The sequence below is a fragment of the Nicotiana tabacum genome, chromosome 22, assembly GCF_000715075.1.
Source record: "Nicotiana tabacum cultivar K326 chromosome 22, ASM71507v2, whole genome shotgun sequence".
Lineage (NCBI taxonomy): Eukaryota > Viridiplantae > Streptophyta > Magnoliopsida > Solanales > Solanaceae > Nicotiana > Nicotiana tabacum.
This window is the reverse complement of record NC_134101.1, coordinates 91,398,901-91,420,211: the sequence shown is the minus strand read 5'-3', so window position 1 is coordinate 91,420,211 and position 21,311 is coordinate 91,398,901. Positions and strand designations below refer to the sequence as shown.

Below are 21,311 nucleotides of genomic sequence, written 5' to 3'. Positions count from 1 at the left end.
CTATATCCAAAATTGATGACTTAACTTATTTGACTGGAAAGCATGCCTATTTTCTGTTAATGTGAATAAGTTGAACTTGTTATTCTTTAGCATCTTTTCCTTTATTATCATTATTTTGTTGTTACTGCTTTTGTTGATTGTTGATAGTGAGCAGCGAACTTTGCCAATATCATCACCGTCTTCAATTCGAGGTTAGACTTGCAACTTACTGAGTACATAGGGTCGAATTTACTCATACTACACTATGCACTTTATGTGCAGATCCAAGTGTTGCTGATAGAGCTGATTTTTGCGAGAACATGATCGCAATTGCGAGCCTCGCATTTGCAATGTCAGGCTCACAAATGCGAAAGTGGACTGGGACTGAAGATTTTGCAAATGCAAATATAGGACCGCATTTGCGAACATGGAGGTGGTTGCATTTGTGGTCCAGGAGTCTCACTTGCGACATTAAGCGGGGACAAGAAACTTCACAAAAGTGAATAGTCCGCATTTGCGATGAAGGAGTCCTTCGCAAATACGAAGTGTAAGTCGCATTTGCGACATCTATGGGTCTGTTGCACTAGTTGCTTTTGCGGTCAGTTGTTCGCTATAGATGACATTGCAATTGCGAACAAGAGTTCGCAATGCAACGTCTGCAGTTGGGTAAAAGTTGGGAAAATAGGACTTAGCTCATGTTACACCATTTTTAAACCCTAAGCTCTCTAGATGCGGCTTTTGGAGAGGATTTTCTTTCCAAATTCATTAATAAGCAACTTTAACTAGTTTTCAATCAATTTCAATTACTTTTCCATGAATTTTAACATCAAATTTATGAATTTCAAAATAGAAATTAGGGGTTTTGGGTAGAATTTAGGAATTTTATTAAATTGAGATTTAGACCTCAAATTGAGGTTGGATTTCGAAACAAATCACATAACCGGGCTAGCGGATGAATGGGTAATCAGGATTTGGTCGGAATCTAGGATTTTGATCAAGCGAGCCCGGGTTTGACCTTTTCAAATATGATCAAAATTGAATATTTTTCATTGGTAAGTAGTTTCTAAAGCTTGTTTTGAATTGTTTGAATGATAATTGGCTAGATTCGATTGGTTTGGAGGCTTGTTCTAAAGGAAAAGTTGTGGTTGATTGTTGACTCGCTCTAGAAAGAGGTAAGCGTCTTGATTAACCTTTATTTGAGGGAGTTATGGTACAATTGAGTCTATTTCCTATGTGAATTAAGTGTTAGGGGTGGCGTATATGCAAGGTGACGAGTGTATATGCGGGGGTCATGGGATAAGCATACGGGTGGAATTTGCCTTACTTGTACCATGTTACTTGCTTATTGTGTCTTTCATGACTTAGATAGACTGTCAATTCTTTGATTACTCTCTTTCAAGTTACTACATATATAGAGATTATTGTGATATTTGGTGTGGAAAATGTGGAAATTATTGATTGGTTGTTGGCCCTAATTGTGGAAAGATTCTCATATGACGAGTAGAGTTCAATACTATTGTTAAAGTTGAATTTGCTTCCCACCTTGCTTGCTATTGTATTGTTGTAATTGCTTGGTGAGGAAGAGTGAAACGAATCATTGGTCTGCCTTGTTTGCATATTGATATCGTTGCTTGAGTGAATGTAAGGCTAAAGCACAAAGGGTGATGTCGTGCACATGCTTAGTTACACTACATGGTAAGGGTGAGAGTGCACGAAAGGTGATGCCATGCACTTGCATGTATGATACATGGTAAGGATGAGAGTAAAAGCACGAAGGGTGATGTCGTGCAATTTATTGACTTTATTGCTTTGACTTGATATTTGAAATGTGGACTCGACTTGATGGTTTCAATATTTATTTTGAAAGAGGTTTACTTGGTGATTCTTACTTATTGTTCCACTTATTGCCCCTTTCTACATGTCCCCACCCCGGTGTTACTTTGATGCTTTATTTGTTGTTCTGTTGCTTTATGTCTGTAATTGTACAGGTTTTTAGTAGGTGTATTGTCTTAGCCTCATCACTACCTCATTGGGGTTAGGCTCGATACTTACTAAGCATACTGGGTCAGTTGTACTCATATTACACTTCTGCACTTCTTGTACAGATTTTGACATTGGTACCAGCGAAGTCCCGAGAGGTACTTAGCGAATACCAGACAGTAATTCGAGGTAGAGTTGCGTCTTGTTCGCATACCTTAGAGTCACTTTCCTATTTTCGTTGTATTATTTCTATTTTACTTATGATACCAAATCTTGGGGTGGTTTACGTTAGTTATTGGTTTTAGAACTTATTATGTTATCATAGAGTTGTTTTTATGTTATGTTATGTTATGTTATTTGTTCAACTGTCACATATTTATTGCTTTTTTCATATTGTTTATTGTGTTGGCTTACCTAGCGAGCGGTGTTAGGCACCATCACAACCCTGATTGGTTGGGATTTTAGGTCGTGACAACTAAGAACAAAGCTCAGGAGTTGAGGGAGATGGTTATGGAGCCTGGAGGAGCAGTGGGTATGCGAGTTGTATATGGACCATGACAATAAACTGTATTAGAGAACCTACGAGAGAGGAGTTAGGGGTCTTGAAGGGTTTCTCCAGCAACCACAAAGGAGACTGGTGGTGGAGTGAAAAGGACCAAGGAATAGTGAAAGTCAAGAAAGTGGTGTATTTGATGTTTATAGAGAGCATAGACAAGGAGGAGAAGAGGACGAATAGGGAGCAATATAGAAAATCCAAGAAGGAGGAGAAGTTAGCGGTTATTGCGGCTAAGACTATGGCACTTGGACATCTGCATGAAGAATTTGGAGTTAGAGGGGGACAAGAAGTTGTATAGGCTATCCAAGGTGAGAGAAAGAAAGGCTCGTGATGTGGATCAAGTGAAGTGCATCAAAGACGAGGAGGATAGAGTTTTGGTGGGAGAGGCACATATTAGGCGAATATGGCAGATATAATTCCATAACTTCTGGAATGAGGAGGCGGATAGAAACATTATAATGTGTGAACTGGGACACTCAGAGAATCATTGAGATTTTAGGCATTATAGGCACAAAAGAGTTGAGAAGGTCGAGGGGGATATGCGTATGATGAACAGGGGTAGAGCAACCGAGTCGGATGAAATCCCTATGGAATTCTAGAAGAACGAGGGTAGGGCAGGATTGGAGTAGCTCACTAGGTTATTTAATGTCATTATTAGGACGAAGGAGACGCTCGAAGAATGGAGGTAGAGTACAATGATTTAATTTGTATAAGAATAAGGGTGATATTCAAAATTGCAATAACTATAGGGGTATTAAGTTCCTAAGCCATACGATGAAAGTTTGGGAGAGGGTGATAGAAGGGGGTGAGGAGGATTGTGTTTATTTCGGAGAAGCAGTTCAGTTTCATGTTGAGTCGTTCAACTACAAAATCAATTCACCTTGTAAGAAGATTGGTTGAGTAGTGTAGTGAAATAAAGAAGGACTTGCATATAGTATTCATGGAGCTAGAAAAAGCATACGATAAAGTCCCAAGGGAGGTTCTGTGGAAATGTTTAGAGGCAAGAGGTGTACCTATAACATATATTAGGGTGATTAAGGACATGTATGATGGATTTAAGACCCATGTGAGGACAGTAGGATAAGACTCTAAATATTTTGCAGTTGTGATGGGGTCACATCAAGGATCAACTCTTAGCCCGTTATTATTTTCCATGGTGTTAGACGCGTTGATGTGGCACATTCAAAGGGATATGACAAGGTGTATGTTATTTGCAAATGACATAGTTCTGATTGACTAGACGCGAGATGGTGTTAAAAGGAGGTCAGAGGTTTGGAGACAGACTCTAGAGTCTAAAGGTTTTAAGTTGAGCAGGACCAAGACAGAATATATAAAGTGCAAGTTTAGTGACGCGACAGAGGAAGCGGACATGGATGTGAGACTTGATACACAATTTATCCCCAAGAGAGGAAGTTTCTAGTACCTTGGGTCAGTGATACAATAAAATTAGGAGATTGTTTAGGATATCACACATCGTATAGGAGCAGGGTAGATAAAACGGAAACTCGCATTAGGTGTCTTGTGTGATTAGAATGTGCCATTAAAACTTAAAGGTAAGTTCTATAACGTGGTGGTTAGACATACTATATTGTCTGGGCCAGGGTATTGGCCAGTCCAGAACCCTCATGTCCAAAATATAAAAGTAGCTAAAATGAGGATGTTGAGATGGATGTACGGGAATACCAGGTTAGATATGATTAGGAATGAAGTTATTCCGAATGAGGTGGGAGTGGCCACATTAGATGACAAGATGCGGGAGGCGAGGCTGAGATGGTCCGTGCATGTGAAGATGAGAAGCATAGATGCCCTAGTTAGGAGGTGTGAGAGGTTGGCCTTGATAGGTAGGTGAAGAAGTAGAGACAGGCCAAAGAAGTATTGGGAAAAGGTGATTAGGCAGAACATGGTGCAGCTGGAGCTTACCAAGGACACAGACCTTTGATAAAAAGGTGTAGAGGTCGAGGATTAAGGTAGAAGGTTAGTATATAGTCATGTATTTTTCTTAGACTGGTAGCATTAGTGATAGTTTAATATCCTTCCTCTTCGTAAATTGCTATTACTATTTACTGTTGATTGCTATTTTTTGCTTCGGTTTTCTTAGTAACTTACTGTTGTTATTACTTGTTGTCACTGTTTATTTTCATCTTCACTATAGCCGAGGCTCTATTGGAAATAACCTCTCTGCCTTCTCAAGGTAGGGGTAAGATCTGTGTACACACTACCCTCTCCAGACCCCATTGCGAGCTTTCACAAGGTTTGTTGTTTTTTTTTTGTTGTTGTTATTGTACCTTATTCTTTAGCATAAATTTTATTACATATTTAATTATACGGAGTATTATTTTTCCACTTAATCATACTCATAATCAACCATTCTTTTGATGAAATTCTTTTTCATAATATTTTTAAATATTTTGTTATCTAAAGGATCTCCACAAAATCATTCTTTAAGATATGGCAAGATCAACCCCCCTTCATGCATGTTGGCCAAATGACAACGGCTATAGAAGAAAGTAGCCAAATGGACATTCCCAGAGAAAACTCAAACAAAGCCATTAAGTGTCCTATAAATCATGACCTAGAGCAACCAAAAGACATAAACTTGAAGGAAGCAATCATCATTTCCCCGCCCAATCAGATAACCCCTTCTCCTACCCAAAATCCCACGCTAACTTCCAGTATAATAAATACAACTTCCATTACTCAAGATGCCAAGAGCTCCTTCAACCCTAAGAAGAAGAACTCGACTAATCCAAATTCTAAGACAACACCGTCCTCTCAATATGGAAAACATTCCCCCCTCTATCCCCAAGAACAACCTCAGATTATTTATGCTCAACCACCCCAAGCCCAAGACTATCAACCCTCGAGTTGGATGGAGCTAGGTCTCATGGGCCATGCACTATCTTTCATAGTCCCGATCAATGGTCAAGAGGCCATTGTGATCCTACACAACACTCAATATCTAGCTCAACTCATCACGGAGGGAATGAGGTTGGCGATGAATGATTATCTCAACCAAGTATGGCTCAACAACATTATCCACCCGATGGCTCCATCATTGAACCCTCAAATGGCTCAAACGATGAGAGAACAATGGAGCATGCCACCCCAGTTCAACCCCATAAACCCTCAAAATGCACCATTGGATCTTCCCTTCTTTCCAACAGAGATGTACACTCACCTAAACCCCATCTTTCTCTCTTGGGATGTCAATCTGGGGAACCAAGGGATGGTACCCCCCACCCACCCCCACCCCTTCCAGTACCCCCACCTCAACAACACGACGACCTCATACCACGGCCAATGGAGGCAGAAATGGAGGAGGACGATGTCCCCCTAAACCTACACTTAGGGCCAACCCTAGAACTCTCAAACCTAGACGGAATAAAAAAAATTCTCTTCACGAAGAGTCACGAGAAGAGATATGTTCTCAGCTGCCCGTTGGCCCTATACAAATGCTCGATGGATATTCGTCCTCCACACGACCCAACTGTGGGCAACAAGGCAATGATCCTAGTTCCATCAATGAGGAGAAACCGTGTCGAAGCGGGGGGGATAAGGGAGAATGGGGAGATGATCAACACTGACTCCAATTTAGCCATGAATCAACCCACTAATTTCATAATATGGAATATATGGGGAGGGAATAATGATAATTTCAGGGGAAATGTTAGAGAGATGCTAGAAACCCATAGGTCGTGTTTGGTAACTTTGTTGGAAACAAGGATGGGCAACCATGTAGCCATGCTTAATGAATTTGAATTCTCTGAGATGATTGAAGTTCCTTCGGAGGAGCAGTCAGGTGGTATGGTTATGATGTGGAAGGATGACATAATCAACGTTCAAAATGTTGTTAGAAGAGGTCAGGAGATCCATGCAACCATAGAGGTACATCCTATACACGTAAACCCTGCCTCTTTACTTCCATTTATGCTAGTACTAGTATTCATAATAGAAATATCATATGGGATCACCTAGAAAGTATTAGTAATACTTATAAAGGACCTTGGTTAGTAGGTGGTGATTTTAATGACATTTTAGCCGCTAATGAGAAATTTGGTGGCAACCCCATTAAAGATAGTAGAGCTAGGTACATTTGGTCCAAAATAAATAAGTGCAACTTGGTTGATCTAGGCTTCAAGGGAAGCAAATATACTTGGACAAATAATAGACACAACAAGAAGGGTCTTGTTTTAGAAAGACTTGATAAAGTCTTCGGAAATGAGGAATGGATTGAGCTATTTCCTAAAAGCTCTATTATCCATTTGCCTAGAACCCACTCTGACCACAATCCTATCCTGGTAGAATTAATTCCAAGGAATAGGTCTCCTCATAAGGTTCCTTTTAGATTAGAAACCTTTTGGTGTAAACATCTGGAATTTCAGACTATTGTTAAAAATAATTGGAATGATAGTGATTACTTTAAAGAATATCATGGGAAGGAAGAGAAAATTATTAGCTAGACTCCAAGGCATCCAATCTTCTAATAGCTATGCTACCAGCTCTTTCCTTAAAAATTAGAATTAGATCTTCAAAATGAGTTCAATGATATTCTAAAAATAGAAGAAGACTACTAGAAACTTAGGTCTAGAATCATGTGGCTTAATGATGGAGACACAAATACAAAATTCTTCCATGTCTCAGCCACTAATAGGAAAAGAAGAAATAAAATTACTTATTTCAAAGATGAGGCTGGTAACTGGATAAATGATCATAGCCATATTATGCCTCATGTTCAAAGTTACTTTACCTCTGCATTTACCTCTTCTCATTCTCACTCTACCTGGACTAACCCCCTAAATCCACAATCCAGATGTAATATGATTAACCTAGATCATCTAGATACCCCTCCCCTAGATAATGAGATTAAAAGAGCAGTCTTCTCGTTCAAACCATTCAAGTCTCCTGGTTCAGATGGTCTACACCCTTCTTTTTCCAAAAATATTGGTACCATATAAGGAATTCTGTTAGTAATCTTTGTCATGATATTTTTAATAATCAGAAAATCCCTCCGAATATTAACAAAACATTTCTATGCCTCATTCCTAAAATCCATAATGCAAACAACATTAAAAATTTCAGACCCATTGGCTTATGCAACACTATCTATAAAATAATCACCAAGATTCTAGCCAACCATCTTAAACCTTTCCTAGATCAATTGATCAGTCCGTATCAGGCTAGCTTTATGAAAAATAGAAGAGCGTCTGATAATGCTATCATCATCCAGGAAATGATTTCTAAGTTTAATAAACTAAAAGGCAAGCAGGGCCATATGATTCTGAAAATCGACATGGAAAAGACTTTTGATCGTCTTGAATGGTCTTTTGTCCGTTACACCCTGGATTTCTTTAATTTCCCTCCAAAATTCTCCAAATTGTTGCTGAGCTGCATTTCTACCAGTAAAATAGCAATCTTAGTCAACGGATCTATTACAAATTACTTTCAACCAAGTAGAGGTATTAGACAAGGCGACCCCATCTCCCCCTATATCTTTATCCTCTGCCTAGAAATGCTCACTAGATACATAGAGCATCAAGTGGACATCAAAAATTGGGACCCCATTACCCTAGGTTATAAATGTCCAAAAATCTCCCACTTATTATTTGCTGACGACATTTCTCTAATGGCTAGAGCTTATGCTAAATCTTGTCAAGCTATTAAAAATGGACTTGCCCAATTTTGCTCTCTATTAGGTCAAAGCATCAATAATACTAAGTCGAAAATACTTTTTTCAAAAAATTGCAACCACTCAATCATCAGTGACATTACAACTTCGTTAGGTATTAAAAAGAGTAACAATTTTGGCACATACCTAGGTTTCCCTATCCTTCACTATAGCACAAAACCTAGGGACTACCAATTCCTCATTGATAAGATGAGAACCAAACTTGCATCCTGGAAAATGAAATTCTTTAGTTTGGCAGGAAGAACAACCCTTGTGGCATCATGCCTTAATTCCATCCCAAACCATTACATGCAATGCACCCTCCTCCCCAGGAAAACCCTAAAGAGATTGACAAAGTCCAAAGGGACTTCATATGGAGTAGTACAATAGAGAAAGGGAAAATTCACCTGGTAAACTAGCCCACTATATGCCAACCCAAAAAATATGGTGGATTAAGGATCCATAATGCTCTTAATAAAAACTTTTGTACTCTTGCTAGTTTAAGTTGGAGACTTCTCACAAATGCTCTAGTTCTTTGGGCAAAGCTTATCATCTCTTACTATTGCAACAGTTCCTCTACGAATAGATCCTCCTTCCTTTAGAAAAGCATTTGCAAAGGGTGGGACATCTGCTCCAAGGGCATCATATGGTCCCCCCACATTCATTCCAAGCTTAATCTATGGGAGGCCAATTGGATTCCAAATATTGATAACCTAAGGGACCTAATTATAGGCCCTCCTTCAGCAAAAGATTTTTCCATAAAAATTAGAGATATCTTTGATAGTACCAATTGGAATTTAAACCGTTTAACCTTCTCTCCCCCATCGGATTTGATAGCTAATATCACCAAAACAAAAATCCGTCAAAAGGATCCTTCAATTGACTTACCTATTTGGTCTTTCACCACTACTACTACTTCTTGTTATAAACTGCTGGAATCTCCTAATAACATTAACTTAGACTTTGAGTGGATTTGGAAATTGGACTGTCCCAATAAAATCAGATTTTTCCTATGGCAATGCCTTCACAATTGAATTCCTTGCAGGAAATACCTTTCACAGATTGGACTAAACATTGACCCTAACTGTCCAATCTGTAAAAGCCCTAAGGAAGAGTCAATAGAGCATATCTTCCTTGAATGCAGAGTTGTCAGCAATCTCTGGAGCAACCTTTAAGGGAACCACCTTATAAATAAAAATGGGAAACATTGGCTTCTCCAAATAAAGGACTTCAACTTTCCTATTAAATATGACTTCATAAACTGGAACACCCTCTTTCCCTTCATCATTTGGCATATCTGGGTTAATAGAAACAGTAATAACCACAATAACACTGCCAACCAAATCAGTGGTTATCAAATTTTGCAAAGGGCCATTGAATTTAAATTATTCACGGAAAAAATCTCTATTAACCCTCCCAAATCACTTATAAAAATCAATTGGTTCAAACCCTCTAGGGGTTGGTTCAAACTGAATGTGGATGCTAGTTTTCATAGTTATAACCAAAATTGTGTGGTGTATGTGGTGTTTTCAGAAATGCAAAAGGTAGCTGGGTAGTTGGTTTTGCAAAACTAACACATGCAAATGGCTCACTAGCAACTGAATTAAAAGCTCTATGAGAAGGTCTAAGAACAGCAAAGGAGTGAAATCTCTTCCCACTTGAGATTGAGACAGACTGCTCAGAGTTAATCCAGGCAATACAAGTCAATAATAAATTATTTAACAAAACTGTTAATGATTGCAGGTCCTCAATGCACCAGCAGAGGGTTACTCTCCAGCACACTTTCAGGCAGGGGAATAGGATTGCCCATCAACTACCAAAAGGGATCCTAGATAGGGACAATCAAGTTTTTGGAGTGGCAGGAGGAAGTAAAGCACAAAAGTCCAGTAAAAAAGTTTTTGTTGAACCACCTCTTGATGTAATAGATTTTGTGGAAAGTGATAGACTTGAATCCACTACCCATGCCATGAAAAACTACTATGTAATGAAGCCTGGCAACTGTTAGCAAGCTTAGGGAACCAATGCATCCTCCGAGATGCATCTTATGTTGACTATGTACTAGATGTTCCTCATACAATTTTCCTTTTAATTAAATTAGGCCAAATCGTTAAATGTATTTTCGTGGATCCTAAAAGATGTCTAACCCCTTTCCTTTAGGATTACTTGAATCCTTACCTAGAATCTCATACGTTTTTATAACTCATAATCAGAGTTTAACATAGCATTGCTTTAGGTGTCCTGATACATTTTAATTACTGGGTGGCGACTCCATAAATTTGCATTTTATTTTAACTTCTATGAAATAGGGTGCAACGCAAGGAATACTAATTAAGTTAAAACTTCTCTAGTAGGAATAAATAAGTTTCTAATATAATATAACTAGGGAAAAATTCATTTTAAGGGATGATTTTAGTTAGTCACATAAGATGTTATAAGCAAAATATTGGATTGAATACTCAAATTCTTTCACACTTACAAAATATTGGATTGGATTCTCAAGTTGGACCATCATCATCGATGTGTCTGTTTCATAACATATCTCGAGTTGATTGAACAAATTGAACCGAAAACTAGCAAACAAAAGAGTATGTGTGAGTGTGTAAACAGTTGACGCGAGAGACGTGATAGGAAATGGAAATGTTAGTGCGTGGATTTTATCTTGTTTGGCTTTCATGATTGTAAGTAATGCTGATTTTGTTCAATACTAATTGTTGCTTTGTCTGATGGCACAAAAATGGACCAAGCACCAATAATTTTGGGTCACAAGTAGCCTTAAATATCGTAATATCATTTTGCTTTTACCATCAAGTCCACATGTATTACCAGTTATGGTAAACCAGTTGTTTACCACTAAAATTATGTAATTGGAAAATTCGTCATAATTTAAATTAAATTTTACGCTAATTATCAACCTATCATAACTTTTTCAATTCTATAGCATATGAGAGAAATCACCTAATATTTGTTGTCTCTACTTTTCTCATGTTTTTTCACCTTCATTTGTTAGGTTACATCCTTTAATACTAGTAAACATAGGTTTTTAATTAATCGTGACATGAACTAGGTTATAGCAACATACATTTTAATTAACCATGACATGAACTACAGTATCCCAGAACCCTCTTCATGTCATTCTGCGCGCAATGTGGAAATTTTACTATTCTTATTTAGGGTTGTACGAAGAAAATCGACAAATTGCATCAAATCAATTATCCGAGTTAAACCAGCAAAAAATCCGACTAGTGGTTCGGTTTGATTTGGCTTGATATTGAAAAAGAAAATCCAACCATAATTGGCTTGGTTTGATTTTAACTAAAAGAAATCAAACCAAAACCAAACCAATATAATATTATATGTAATTAATTTTAAAAGTATTTATTTTCTTGTAATTTATAAATATTCTTATATTTTTCATAGTTTTTATCTTTTAAAATATTATTTCAAGCTTTGACTTAGAATTTTGAATGACTCAATAAGTTTTATAGCCCATAGATGTTAGTAACTCAAATAAGGCCCAAATCAAAATCAAATCAATATTAATGCTAACAAAAGAAATTCAATTCAATACTAAATGGCAATAGTGTTGGATGTCTACTTTCTGGTTTTGCATTGATTTAGATAGTAAAAATGCATAATTTAGTTTTATTTTTCTTTAGAGTTTAGTCATGTATTAATATTTATTAGTCATACTTATTTTAGCATGATTTAGTACTTTTGGATTATGATTATTTTTATTATGACTTATTAATTAGCAATATTTATTTTATATAATTTTATTATTTTTTGTATAATACCATGAATCCTCTCACATTTTGTATTATTTTCCTGGGAAATACCTTATATAGTTGTATCTTACTAAGACTAAAGAAAAATGAGGAGCACAAATTATATATTTTGCGTTATGAAAATTTTAACGAGGAACAAAACCTCGAAAAAATCGAACTAACCTGACTTATGTACACCCCTACTCTTATTCATTATGCCTTAGCTCAATTGTTGAGAGTTAAACGCAAGACGGAGTTTGTTTCAGAGATGACATTAATAGCCTATTTGGCCAAGCTTCTTTTTGGCCAAAAGTGCTTTTTTGGCCAAAAGCACTTTTGGCCAAAAATTGAGGTGTTTGGCCAAGCTTTTGGAAGGAAAAAAGTGCTTTTGAGGAGAAGCAGAAGCAGTTTTGGAGAAGCAGAAAAATAGTTTCTCTCCAAAAGCACTTTTCTGAGAAGCACTTTTGAGAAAAAATACACTTAGAAACAGTTTTTTAAAGTTTGGTCAAACACTAATTGCTGCTCAGAAGTACTTTTCAAACTAATTAGTCAAACACAAACTGTTTCTCACCAAAAATACTTTTGAAAAAAAATATTTCCCAAAATAAACTGATTTTTGCAGCTTGGCCAAACGGGCTATAAATTGGAGAGGCAAGCCAGTGAAGCAGATGTCATCAGCGGAGAATATATGACTAAGCTAAAAAAATCTTAACTTTAGCACTTTTCTATCAAAAGAATTACATTAACTTGTCAACAACCCAGATTTTATGCTTTCCAATCTGTCTTCTTTCTTTACAATCAGAGTGGAAACTTCCAAATCTCTCTGTCAAAAACTTTACTTATAACTATATTCTTTAACTGTAAAAGTGCCAATTACCCCAGAAAAGTGTAATGTGGATAAAGCAATCATAATGATTACACCGTCTGTGTCACTTTTGGGCACTTGACAACATTCAAAGCTAGTGTTAGTAATACTACAAATTAATTTGCTTTGTTTCCGCACTAATTCCTTCCATTTCTTTAGAGCACATAATCAGTGGATTATATATGTAATCACTAAAATTTCAATAAATATTTGGTTCTGAACCTAAATTTCAATCGTGTAATGTGTTCAATGGTAAAGAATCTAAAAGTTAAACTCATCAAATTGAAATTTTGAGTCCGCCTCTGTATACAACTAAGTGACTTTGATCATGGGTAGAGTAAGAAGAGGTTTGTTAGCCGGGGAGTGAAAGAATTATACTATGCAACAAAGCAAAGAATCCTGCTATTGCATTTGGCAATTGGCACCAGATGATTTTTGGAAATGCAATTCTTGAATCAATACCACTACTACTTGAGGCATAAAATGGTACACACCAGTCAAAAATCATTATTGCCCACCTGAAACTTAAGAGTATGTAGTATGATATTAGAGTTTAAGTTATACTCCCTCCTTTCTTCCAATTTATGTGAACCTGTTTGACTGGTCACGAAGCTTAAGAAAAAATTGAAAACTTTTGCAACTTGTGGTCCTAAACAAGTTAGAATATTTGTATGGCTATAATTCTTTTGAAACTTATGGTAGTAAACATGCCAGAGTATTTGTGTGGTTATAAAAGCTTCTCATTAAGGGTAGAATTGGAAGTTTAAGCTAAATTGTTTCCAAATTTAGAAAGGGGTCATTTTTTTTTTAACGAACCAAAAAAATAAGTTCACATAAACTGGAACGGAGGGGTATATACTAATAGATCATGTACGAAAAGATAATAACAGGTAAACCATTCATAAAAGTCGAATTAGTAACCTGAAAATAAGGCATGTTACCTGTTATAGTAAATTAAAATACACTAACAAATTCTTGTGTATACAAATTAAAATCCTTGCTACATTAGTATGAGCAATAAGCTTTACACTAAGAGAAAATGTTATGAGGTTCTTATCTTTTACCAGGAAACATGGAAACTGTACTACATGACATTCTCGTCTAACACAACTCTGGAGCTTGGAATAGGTTTCTGGTTTATCATACTGCAACTACATTATCTTCCTAACACAATAAAAACTCCTTACTATACAACAATTATCTTAACATCAAGACAATTAACCAGAAAAAGGATTAAAAAGAAGGAAAGAATTGGACAATGTTGATGAACCTTAATCACAACAAATTGGACATCTTATCAGTCCATTCTCATTACAATCCGGGCAACGTTGGAAGCCATATTCTTCGTCCTCAACTTCCAATTCGTCGTGCTCTCCCTCATAGTATATTTTACAACTCCCTGAGCATGTCTCACATGGTACAAACCTAATATCTCCACAAGCCTCACAAACTCCATTTCCAATCCCACCACCACCATCACCATTCTCTATTCGTTCGCAATTTTCTACTAACTTCTCGAGCTTCCCATCCTCATTCATTCTCCGTATTACATCAGCTCCACCAATGTATTTTTTACCTAAAAACACCCTTGGTAATCCCCCTCTAGCAAATCCATCTCCCAATAATTCTTTCAACTCCTCCTTGAACCCTGAATGCATTGAAACATCCCTCTCATCAACCTTAACACCAAGTCCCTTTAGAATCACACGGACGTGACAACAATCCTCGTATGTTTTCCTCACCCCTCTTAGGCTCGTGAAGTAAATAACCAATTTTTCCATCTCACGAGACACCAATTTATTACACTCCGTTAGTACTTCTCCATTTTCTATCTTCGAGTCCTTTCTTGACTCGGCCTCATCATCCGATCCCTGATGATCTTCGACGATTAATGGCTTCAAATGAAAAGGGTTAGCAGGTGGAAGCTCTTCAAGTGCTTTTCTAAATGTAGAAATCACTTCAGGATCAAAATCAGACACTATAAATGTATCATTTGAATGCAAACTAGACTCATTATCAGGCATTTTCGGCGATCCTTCGCCATTTTCTTTAAGCTGATGATCATCAAAACAAGATATATTTGTATTATGAGAAACAGGGAAAGAGAAACTATGATCAAGATGAGGTTTAAGAGGAGTAATATCTTCAAGACCTTCCATTAATTCCCAAGCATTAATAGTTTCTGGCTCACCTGGTGGTGTTCTTACTGGTGTCTTTGGAACCACAACTTTTGGGATTTTTTCATTGATCATTTGGGACCATGTTCTTGCCTCAATCATCAGCTCATCTTTATTTCCCTTTGTTGCATCGTAGTCGTCGATTTCGAATGCAAATTGATCATCTTCGAGACTCTGACTCAGGTTCATTGAGTCAAGTTTCAATGATCCTAACGTGGAGGAAGTGAGATTAACCAAATGTTGTTCACTCTCATTATGATCTTTCTTATGTGGTATGTACATTGAGTAGCTTCTACGTACAGGGGAATATGGTGTATGGCAATTTTGACATACTTTTGGCTTTGAAGTTGCACAACCCATTATTGATAATTTGACCGACAACTTAAGTTTGGTACAAGAAAAAAAAGAATGCTACTATATGCCAGATAATGGATTGTGTAGGGGTTCGAAAATAAGAAACTAAATAGAGGAAATAAAAATGACAAGAATTCAGAATACGAGGATAATTATAATTTGTACCCCTTTAGTATTTAAGAAAAGATTAATTAATGATAGAGAGATTGAGAGATTGGAAGATTCTGTTCTGTGCTAAAATCTGCATCAATGGATTGGTTATAAAAGGTAACAGCTTTATCATAATTGACGAGACGACAAAAATATCAATAAGAAGACAATGCCACATATCAATTGATACCTTAAAAACAAAGTGCATCAGAGGATTAAGAAAAACAAAACTCGTATAGATTATGAATAAGAAGAAAAGAAAGAGAGAAAAATAGGCAGGGAGAGAGAATTTTGGGAGAAGAAGGAACCTTTTCAGGAGTTATTATTTTATTCTTCTTCCTTCCCTGAAAACAATGTTTCTATCTCTCTAAAGATTATTGGTGGGTTTTTTTTCTTTTGTGTACAAAAAGAGGGGTAATGGACAAAACCAAAAAAGACCCTGTTAGTGGCTAGGCTAGGATGAGAATGAGTGGTTAAAAATGAATCAAACCTTTTTTTCTGGAGAGGGGTTGATTTTATAATATGAATGAAGAAAAGAGAAATGGTGGATATACAAGATGTCAAGAACAAAAAAATGAAAAGAAAGGATTGTGGTGGCTTCTAGGCAAATTCAGTTGCCCCATGCGCAAACCTCTTTTTGTGTGAGACGAAGAGAAGTGGAGGGGCTACTTTATTTTTTTGATTTTCCTATTGGTATTTGATAACCAGCATACGGGTTGGGACTCCGACTTGTTCGGATTCACGCCGCATAAGACCTATTAAAGGGAAAAATATTACTGCTAGGATTTTTCCATTTCATAACACGAATCAAATAGATCTAATTAAGGATGAACTGATCTTATGTATTCATACTACAACCCTCGGTGATGAGGGCCGCTTTATTGGTTCTTTATAAGAAGGTGGTCAAAATATGAGCAAGGTTCGGGTTTCTATATATAATCTAGAGTTAAGATATCTTCATCATCTTCAACAAAGTACGAAGTAGAAAAATTCGATAGGGGGTCTACTTCAGTCTATGGAAGATTAGGATGAAATCGTCTCTGGTGTTACAAGGGGGTTGGAAGCAATTGATTAGGATTTTCCTGACGAGATGAAAGAGATAGAAAAGGCAGACCTGAAGGAGAGGGCTTTGAGTGCGTTCTTCATGAGCGTTACAAATAGAGCATTTTTTGGAAAATTACTGAAGAAACTTCTGCATCAATGGCATGAAAGAAGCTGGAAGATCTGTATTCTAAGAAATAGGTAACAAAACCGCTTCTTATACAATCTCCGTATGAACGAAGGTACACCTGTTAAAACTCACCTTGATGAGTTTAATTTAATAATAAATGAACTTGAAGAATGCAAATATCAAAGTTGAAAGTAGGATAATGCCTTGATTGTGTTATGTTACGATACTTTTGTTGATATGTTGCTATATAGGAAAGACAATATTTCACTGAAAAATGTTAGTAATGCACTAAAATCTAAAAAGTTGAAAAAGAGACTTCCAAAAAGCAGAACTGAGGGTGAAGGTCTTGTGAGTAGAGGAAGAACACAACAGAAAGACTTTAATAGAAAAAATTCAACAACCAGATCGAAGTCTAAAGAAAAAAAAATAGAATTATTATGAGTGCAGGGAACAAGGTCATTACAAGAGAAATTATCATAAGCTGAAAGAGAAAAGAGGGAAGCAAAAGTAGATAATTCTACAAATATTATTGACACTTACAATAATTCTGATGATAGTGACTATGTAGCGCACGTTTGTGTCGTGAGTTCTAGTTATGGGCAGAATTATTGGGTTCTTAATTCTGGTGCTACTTCCTACATGTGCACATACAAGAATTGGTTTGCAACTTACAAGCATATGAGCAGGACTATCTGCATGGGAGATGATAAACTATTACGAGTAGAAGTGATTGGTAACATCAAATTGAGAATATTGGATGGAATTATCATAAATACTAAATACTGGCATTATCCTCGGATAAAGAGAAATTTGATTTCTCTTTCGACTTTGGATGATCAAGGATATAAACTCTAAAAATAAAATACTTAAAGTGTGTAAAGGCACATGGTACTCATAAAGAGTAAACGACATTCTAAATTGTATCATCTTCAAGTCAGTGTAGTTGAAGGGAAAGATGATATAACTTCTGGAAAAGGTAATCTGAATTAGTCTTAGTTGTTGCACTTATGACTTGGTCATATGAGTGACAATGAATTATCTTTGTTGAGCAAGCAGAATTCGTTGGATGGGTACAAAAATCAAGTTTTAAATTTTTGTTAGCACTGTGTATGTTGCGGAAGACAAATGTATATAGTGTGAATAAGTCACAACTAACTATACCAAAATTATGGCAGCCACTAAATAATAAATAAGACAATAAAGCAACAATAAAAGGAATACAAGAATTTACGAGGTTCGGCCAATTTTGCCTACTTCCTCGGACACAGCCAATATTTTATTTCACTCCAAAAATACAAGTGAAATAATACTAAAGAGAGAAGATACAAATGTCTTAAGAAGATAAGAAGGCAAATGAGAGGTGTGTATTAAATCCTAAACATTAAGCCTCCTTTTATAAGGAAAATTTCCCAAACAAATGTGTCAACCACCGATGTGGGATATTTGACAACTTCAACAAACTTCCACCTTGGCAAAATTCCACATCTTCAATTTTCTATCAATAACAAATTTTGGTTGTGTCTTCATCTCCAATCTTCAGTGTTCAACAATGTTGATCAAAATCCAAACAATGTTGAAACTTGACCGCAGTCACCACTTTTGTCAGCATATCAACATGATTCTCTGTAGTATGAATTTTCTTCACCGTGACTCCACCTTCTTCTATGATTTCTTGTACGAAATGATACCGAACATCAATGTGCTTTGTCCTGGAATGATAAATTTGGTTCTTCGCTAATTGAATAGCACTTTGACTATCACAAAAAATTGTGATACTTTTGTGTCCAATACCAAGCACTTTTAGCAATCCCCGAAGCCAAATTGCCTCCTTCATAGCCTCTGTAATAGCCATATACTCTGCCTCTGTTGTAGACAAAGCAACTGTTGACTGCAAAGTAGACTTCCAACTAACTGGTGCCTTTGCAAAAGTAAACACATAACCAGTTGTTGATCTTCGTTTGTCCAGATCACCCGCAAAATCTGAGTCACAATATCCAACTACAGATTGATTGCCTTCCTGCTCAAAAACCAACCCAACATCTACAGTATTATGAATATACCGTAGAATCTACTTCACAGCTTGTCAATGCTCCTTTCCTGGATTATGCATATATCTGTTAATAACTCTAACAACTTGTGAAATGTCAGGTCTCGTACAGACCATTGCATACATCAAGCTACCAACAGCATTTGTGTATGGTACCCTTGACATATACTCATGTTCAGCTTCATCTTTTGGTGACATAGTAGTACTTAGCTTAAAATGGGGAGCAAGTGGAGTACTAACTGGCTTAGTCTTCTCATCTATGCCAAAACGTTGTAGTACTCTCTTCAAATATTCCTTTTGAGATAAACAGAGTTTCTTTGAACGTCTATCTCTTATTATCTCCATGCCAAGAATTTTCTTTGCCTCACCCAGATCCTTCATCTCGAACTCCTTCTTCAGTTGAATCTTCAACTTATCAATTTCTTCCGAATTCTTGGAAGCTATCAACATATCATCAACATATAGGAGAAGATATACAAAGGAACCATCTTCAAGCTTGCTCAAATATACACAATGATCGTATTTGCTTCTCTTGTACCCTTGCCGCAACATAAACTTGTCAAATCGCTTGTACCATTGTCTAGAAGATTGTTTCAATCCGTATAATGATTTTTCAAGTTTGCATACCATATTTTCTTTTCCAGCAACTTTGAATCCTTCTGGATGAGTCATGTAGATTTCCTCCTCCAAGTTTTCATGTAAAAACGCAATTTTTACATCCATCTGAACTAGTTCCAAATCCAACTGTGCTACCAAAGCCAACATAATTCTAACGGAGGAATGTTTTACAACTGGAGAAAATACTTCATTGTAATCAATTCCCTCTTTTTGAGCATATCCTTTGGCCACCAATCTTGCTTTGTAGGGAACATCTTCTTGGTTAGAAAATCTTTCTTTCTTTGTAAATACTCATTTGCACCCATTTGCTTTCTTTCCCTTCGGGAGATTGGCCAATTTCCATGTATGATTCTGATGAAGGGACTGTATTTCATCATTTATGGCAATCCTCCACTTATCTTCTTCTGAACTTTGGACTGCGTCTTTATAAGTGGTAGGAACATCATCAGCTACAATTGAGGCGGCACAAGCAACCATCTCTATAAAACGAACATGTTTTGTTATTGTCCTTTTTGGCCTGCTATTTGCAATTGATTCAAGTTGTTGTTGAGGTTCTTGAGTTGGAATCTCCCTCTCTACTGGCTCTTCTTCTAGAGGATAATCTTCATTTGTTTCCTCATCTGCTTCTTGTGTAGGAAAATAAATTTTTCCTAAAACTCCACCTGTTTAGAAGCACCCTCATTTTGTTTGGTATCTTATGTTACCTTATTTACCATAACAGATTCATCAAAGGTAACATCCCTACTTAATATTACTTTCTTTGTCATAGGACACCATAAGCGGTATCATTTTACTCCAGAAGTAATTCCCATAAAAATAGCCTTATTTGCCATTGGATTCAATTTTGACTCTATCACATGATAATATGCAGTTGAGCCAAACATGTGCAAAGAGTCATAATCTACAGCAGGCTTTCCATACCATTTTTCAAATGGTGTCTTGCCATCAATAGCAGCAGATGGTAGACGATTAATGAGGTGGAATGCATATGTAATTGCTTTAGCCCAAAATTCTTTGCCCAAGCTAGCATTGGACAACATACACCGTACCTTCTCCAGCAAGGTCCGGTTCATACGTTCTGCCACTCCATTCTGTTGTGGTGTATGTTTGACAGTGAAGTGTCGGACGATGCCATCATTTTCACAGGCCTTATTAAAATGATCATTTTTTATTCACCTCCATTGTCTGTGCGAATACACTTGATCCTCCTGCTTGTTTGATTCTCCACAATCATTTTCCATTTGAGAAAAATTTCCAACACTTCATCTTTGCTTTTCATTATATACACCCACACTCTTTGGAAAAAATCATCAATAAAGGTTACAAAATAGTGCTTCCCACCCAATGAAGGTATTTTGGAAGGACCCCAAATATCAAAGTGTACATAATCCAAAATGCCTTTAGTATTATGGATCGTTGTACCAAATTTAACCCTTGTTTGTTTCCCTTTGACACAATGCTTGCAAAACTCTAAGTTGCAAGCCTTTACTCATTTTAACAATCCTTGATCTGATAGAGTTTTTAAGGATTTTCCTCCAGCTTGTCCCAAGCGCATGTGCCATAGCCTGGTTGCTTCTGCCTCTTTGTGGTCACTGGATGTCACTGTCACTGTCCCAATAACTGTACTGCCACGATAACGGTACATGTTATTGTTCTTCCGATTGGCCTTCATTACCACTAGTGCACCGGAGCATACTCTCGTTACTCTATTTTCTACAATGATTTTAAACCCATTTGATTCTAGGGCTCCCACAGAGATGAGTTTTTTCTTCAAATCCGATACATATCGAACATCTGTTAATGATCTGATCATTCCATCATGGTTTCTTAATCGTATTAAATTCCATATGTGGTATGAGGGCTGTTATCCGCTGTTTGAATGACTATATATTCTCCTTCTTGAAAATCTACGAACCAGTCCCTGTTGGGATACATATGATAGCTACAAGCCGAGTCCATCAACCATATGTCTGATGATGTTGATG

The 21,311-nt window shown here is 36.8% G+C and overlaps 1 protein-coding gene across 1 annotated transcript; it reads right to left on the bottom strand.

Annotated features, from left to right (window-relative positions):
• Positions 1-13,758: 13,758 nt before the first annotated feature.
• LOC107770865 (uncharacterized protein At3g28850-like) lies at positions 13,759-16,112 on the bottom strand. Its single transcript, XM_016590204.2, has one exon. The coding sequence runs from the start codon at positions 15,344-15,346 to the stop codon at positions 14,081-14,083; it is 1,266 nt and encodes a 421-aa protein (XP_016445690.2). The 5' UTR covers positions 15,347-16,112; the 3' UTR covers positions 13,759-14,080.
• Positions 16,113-21,311: the final 5,199 nt, after the last annotated feature.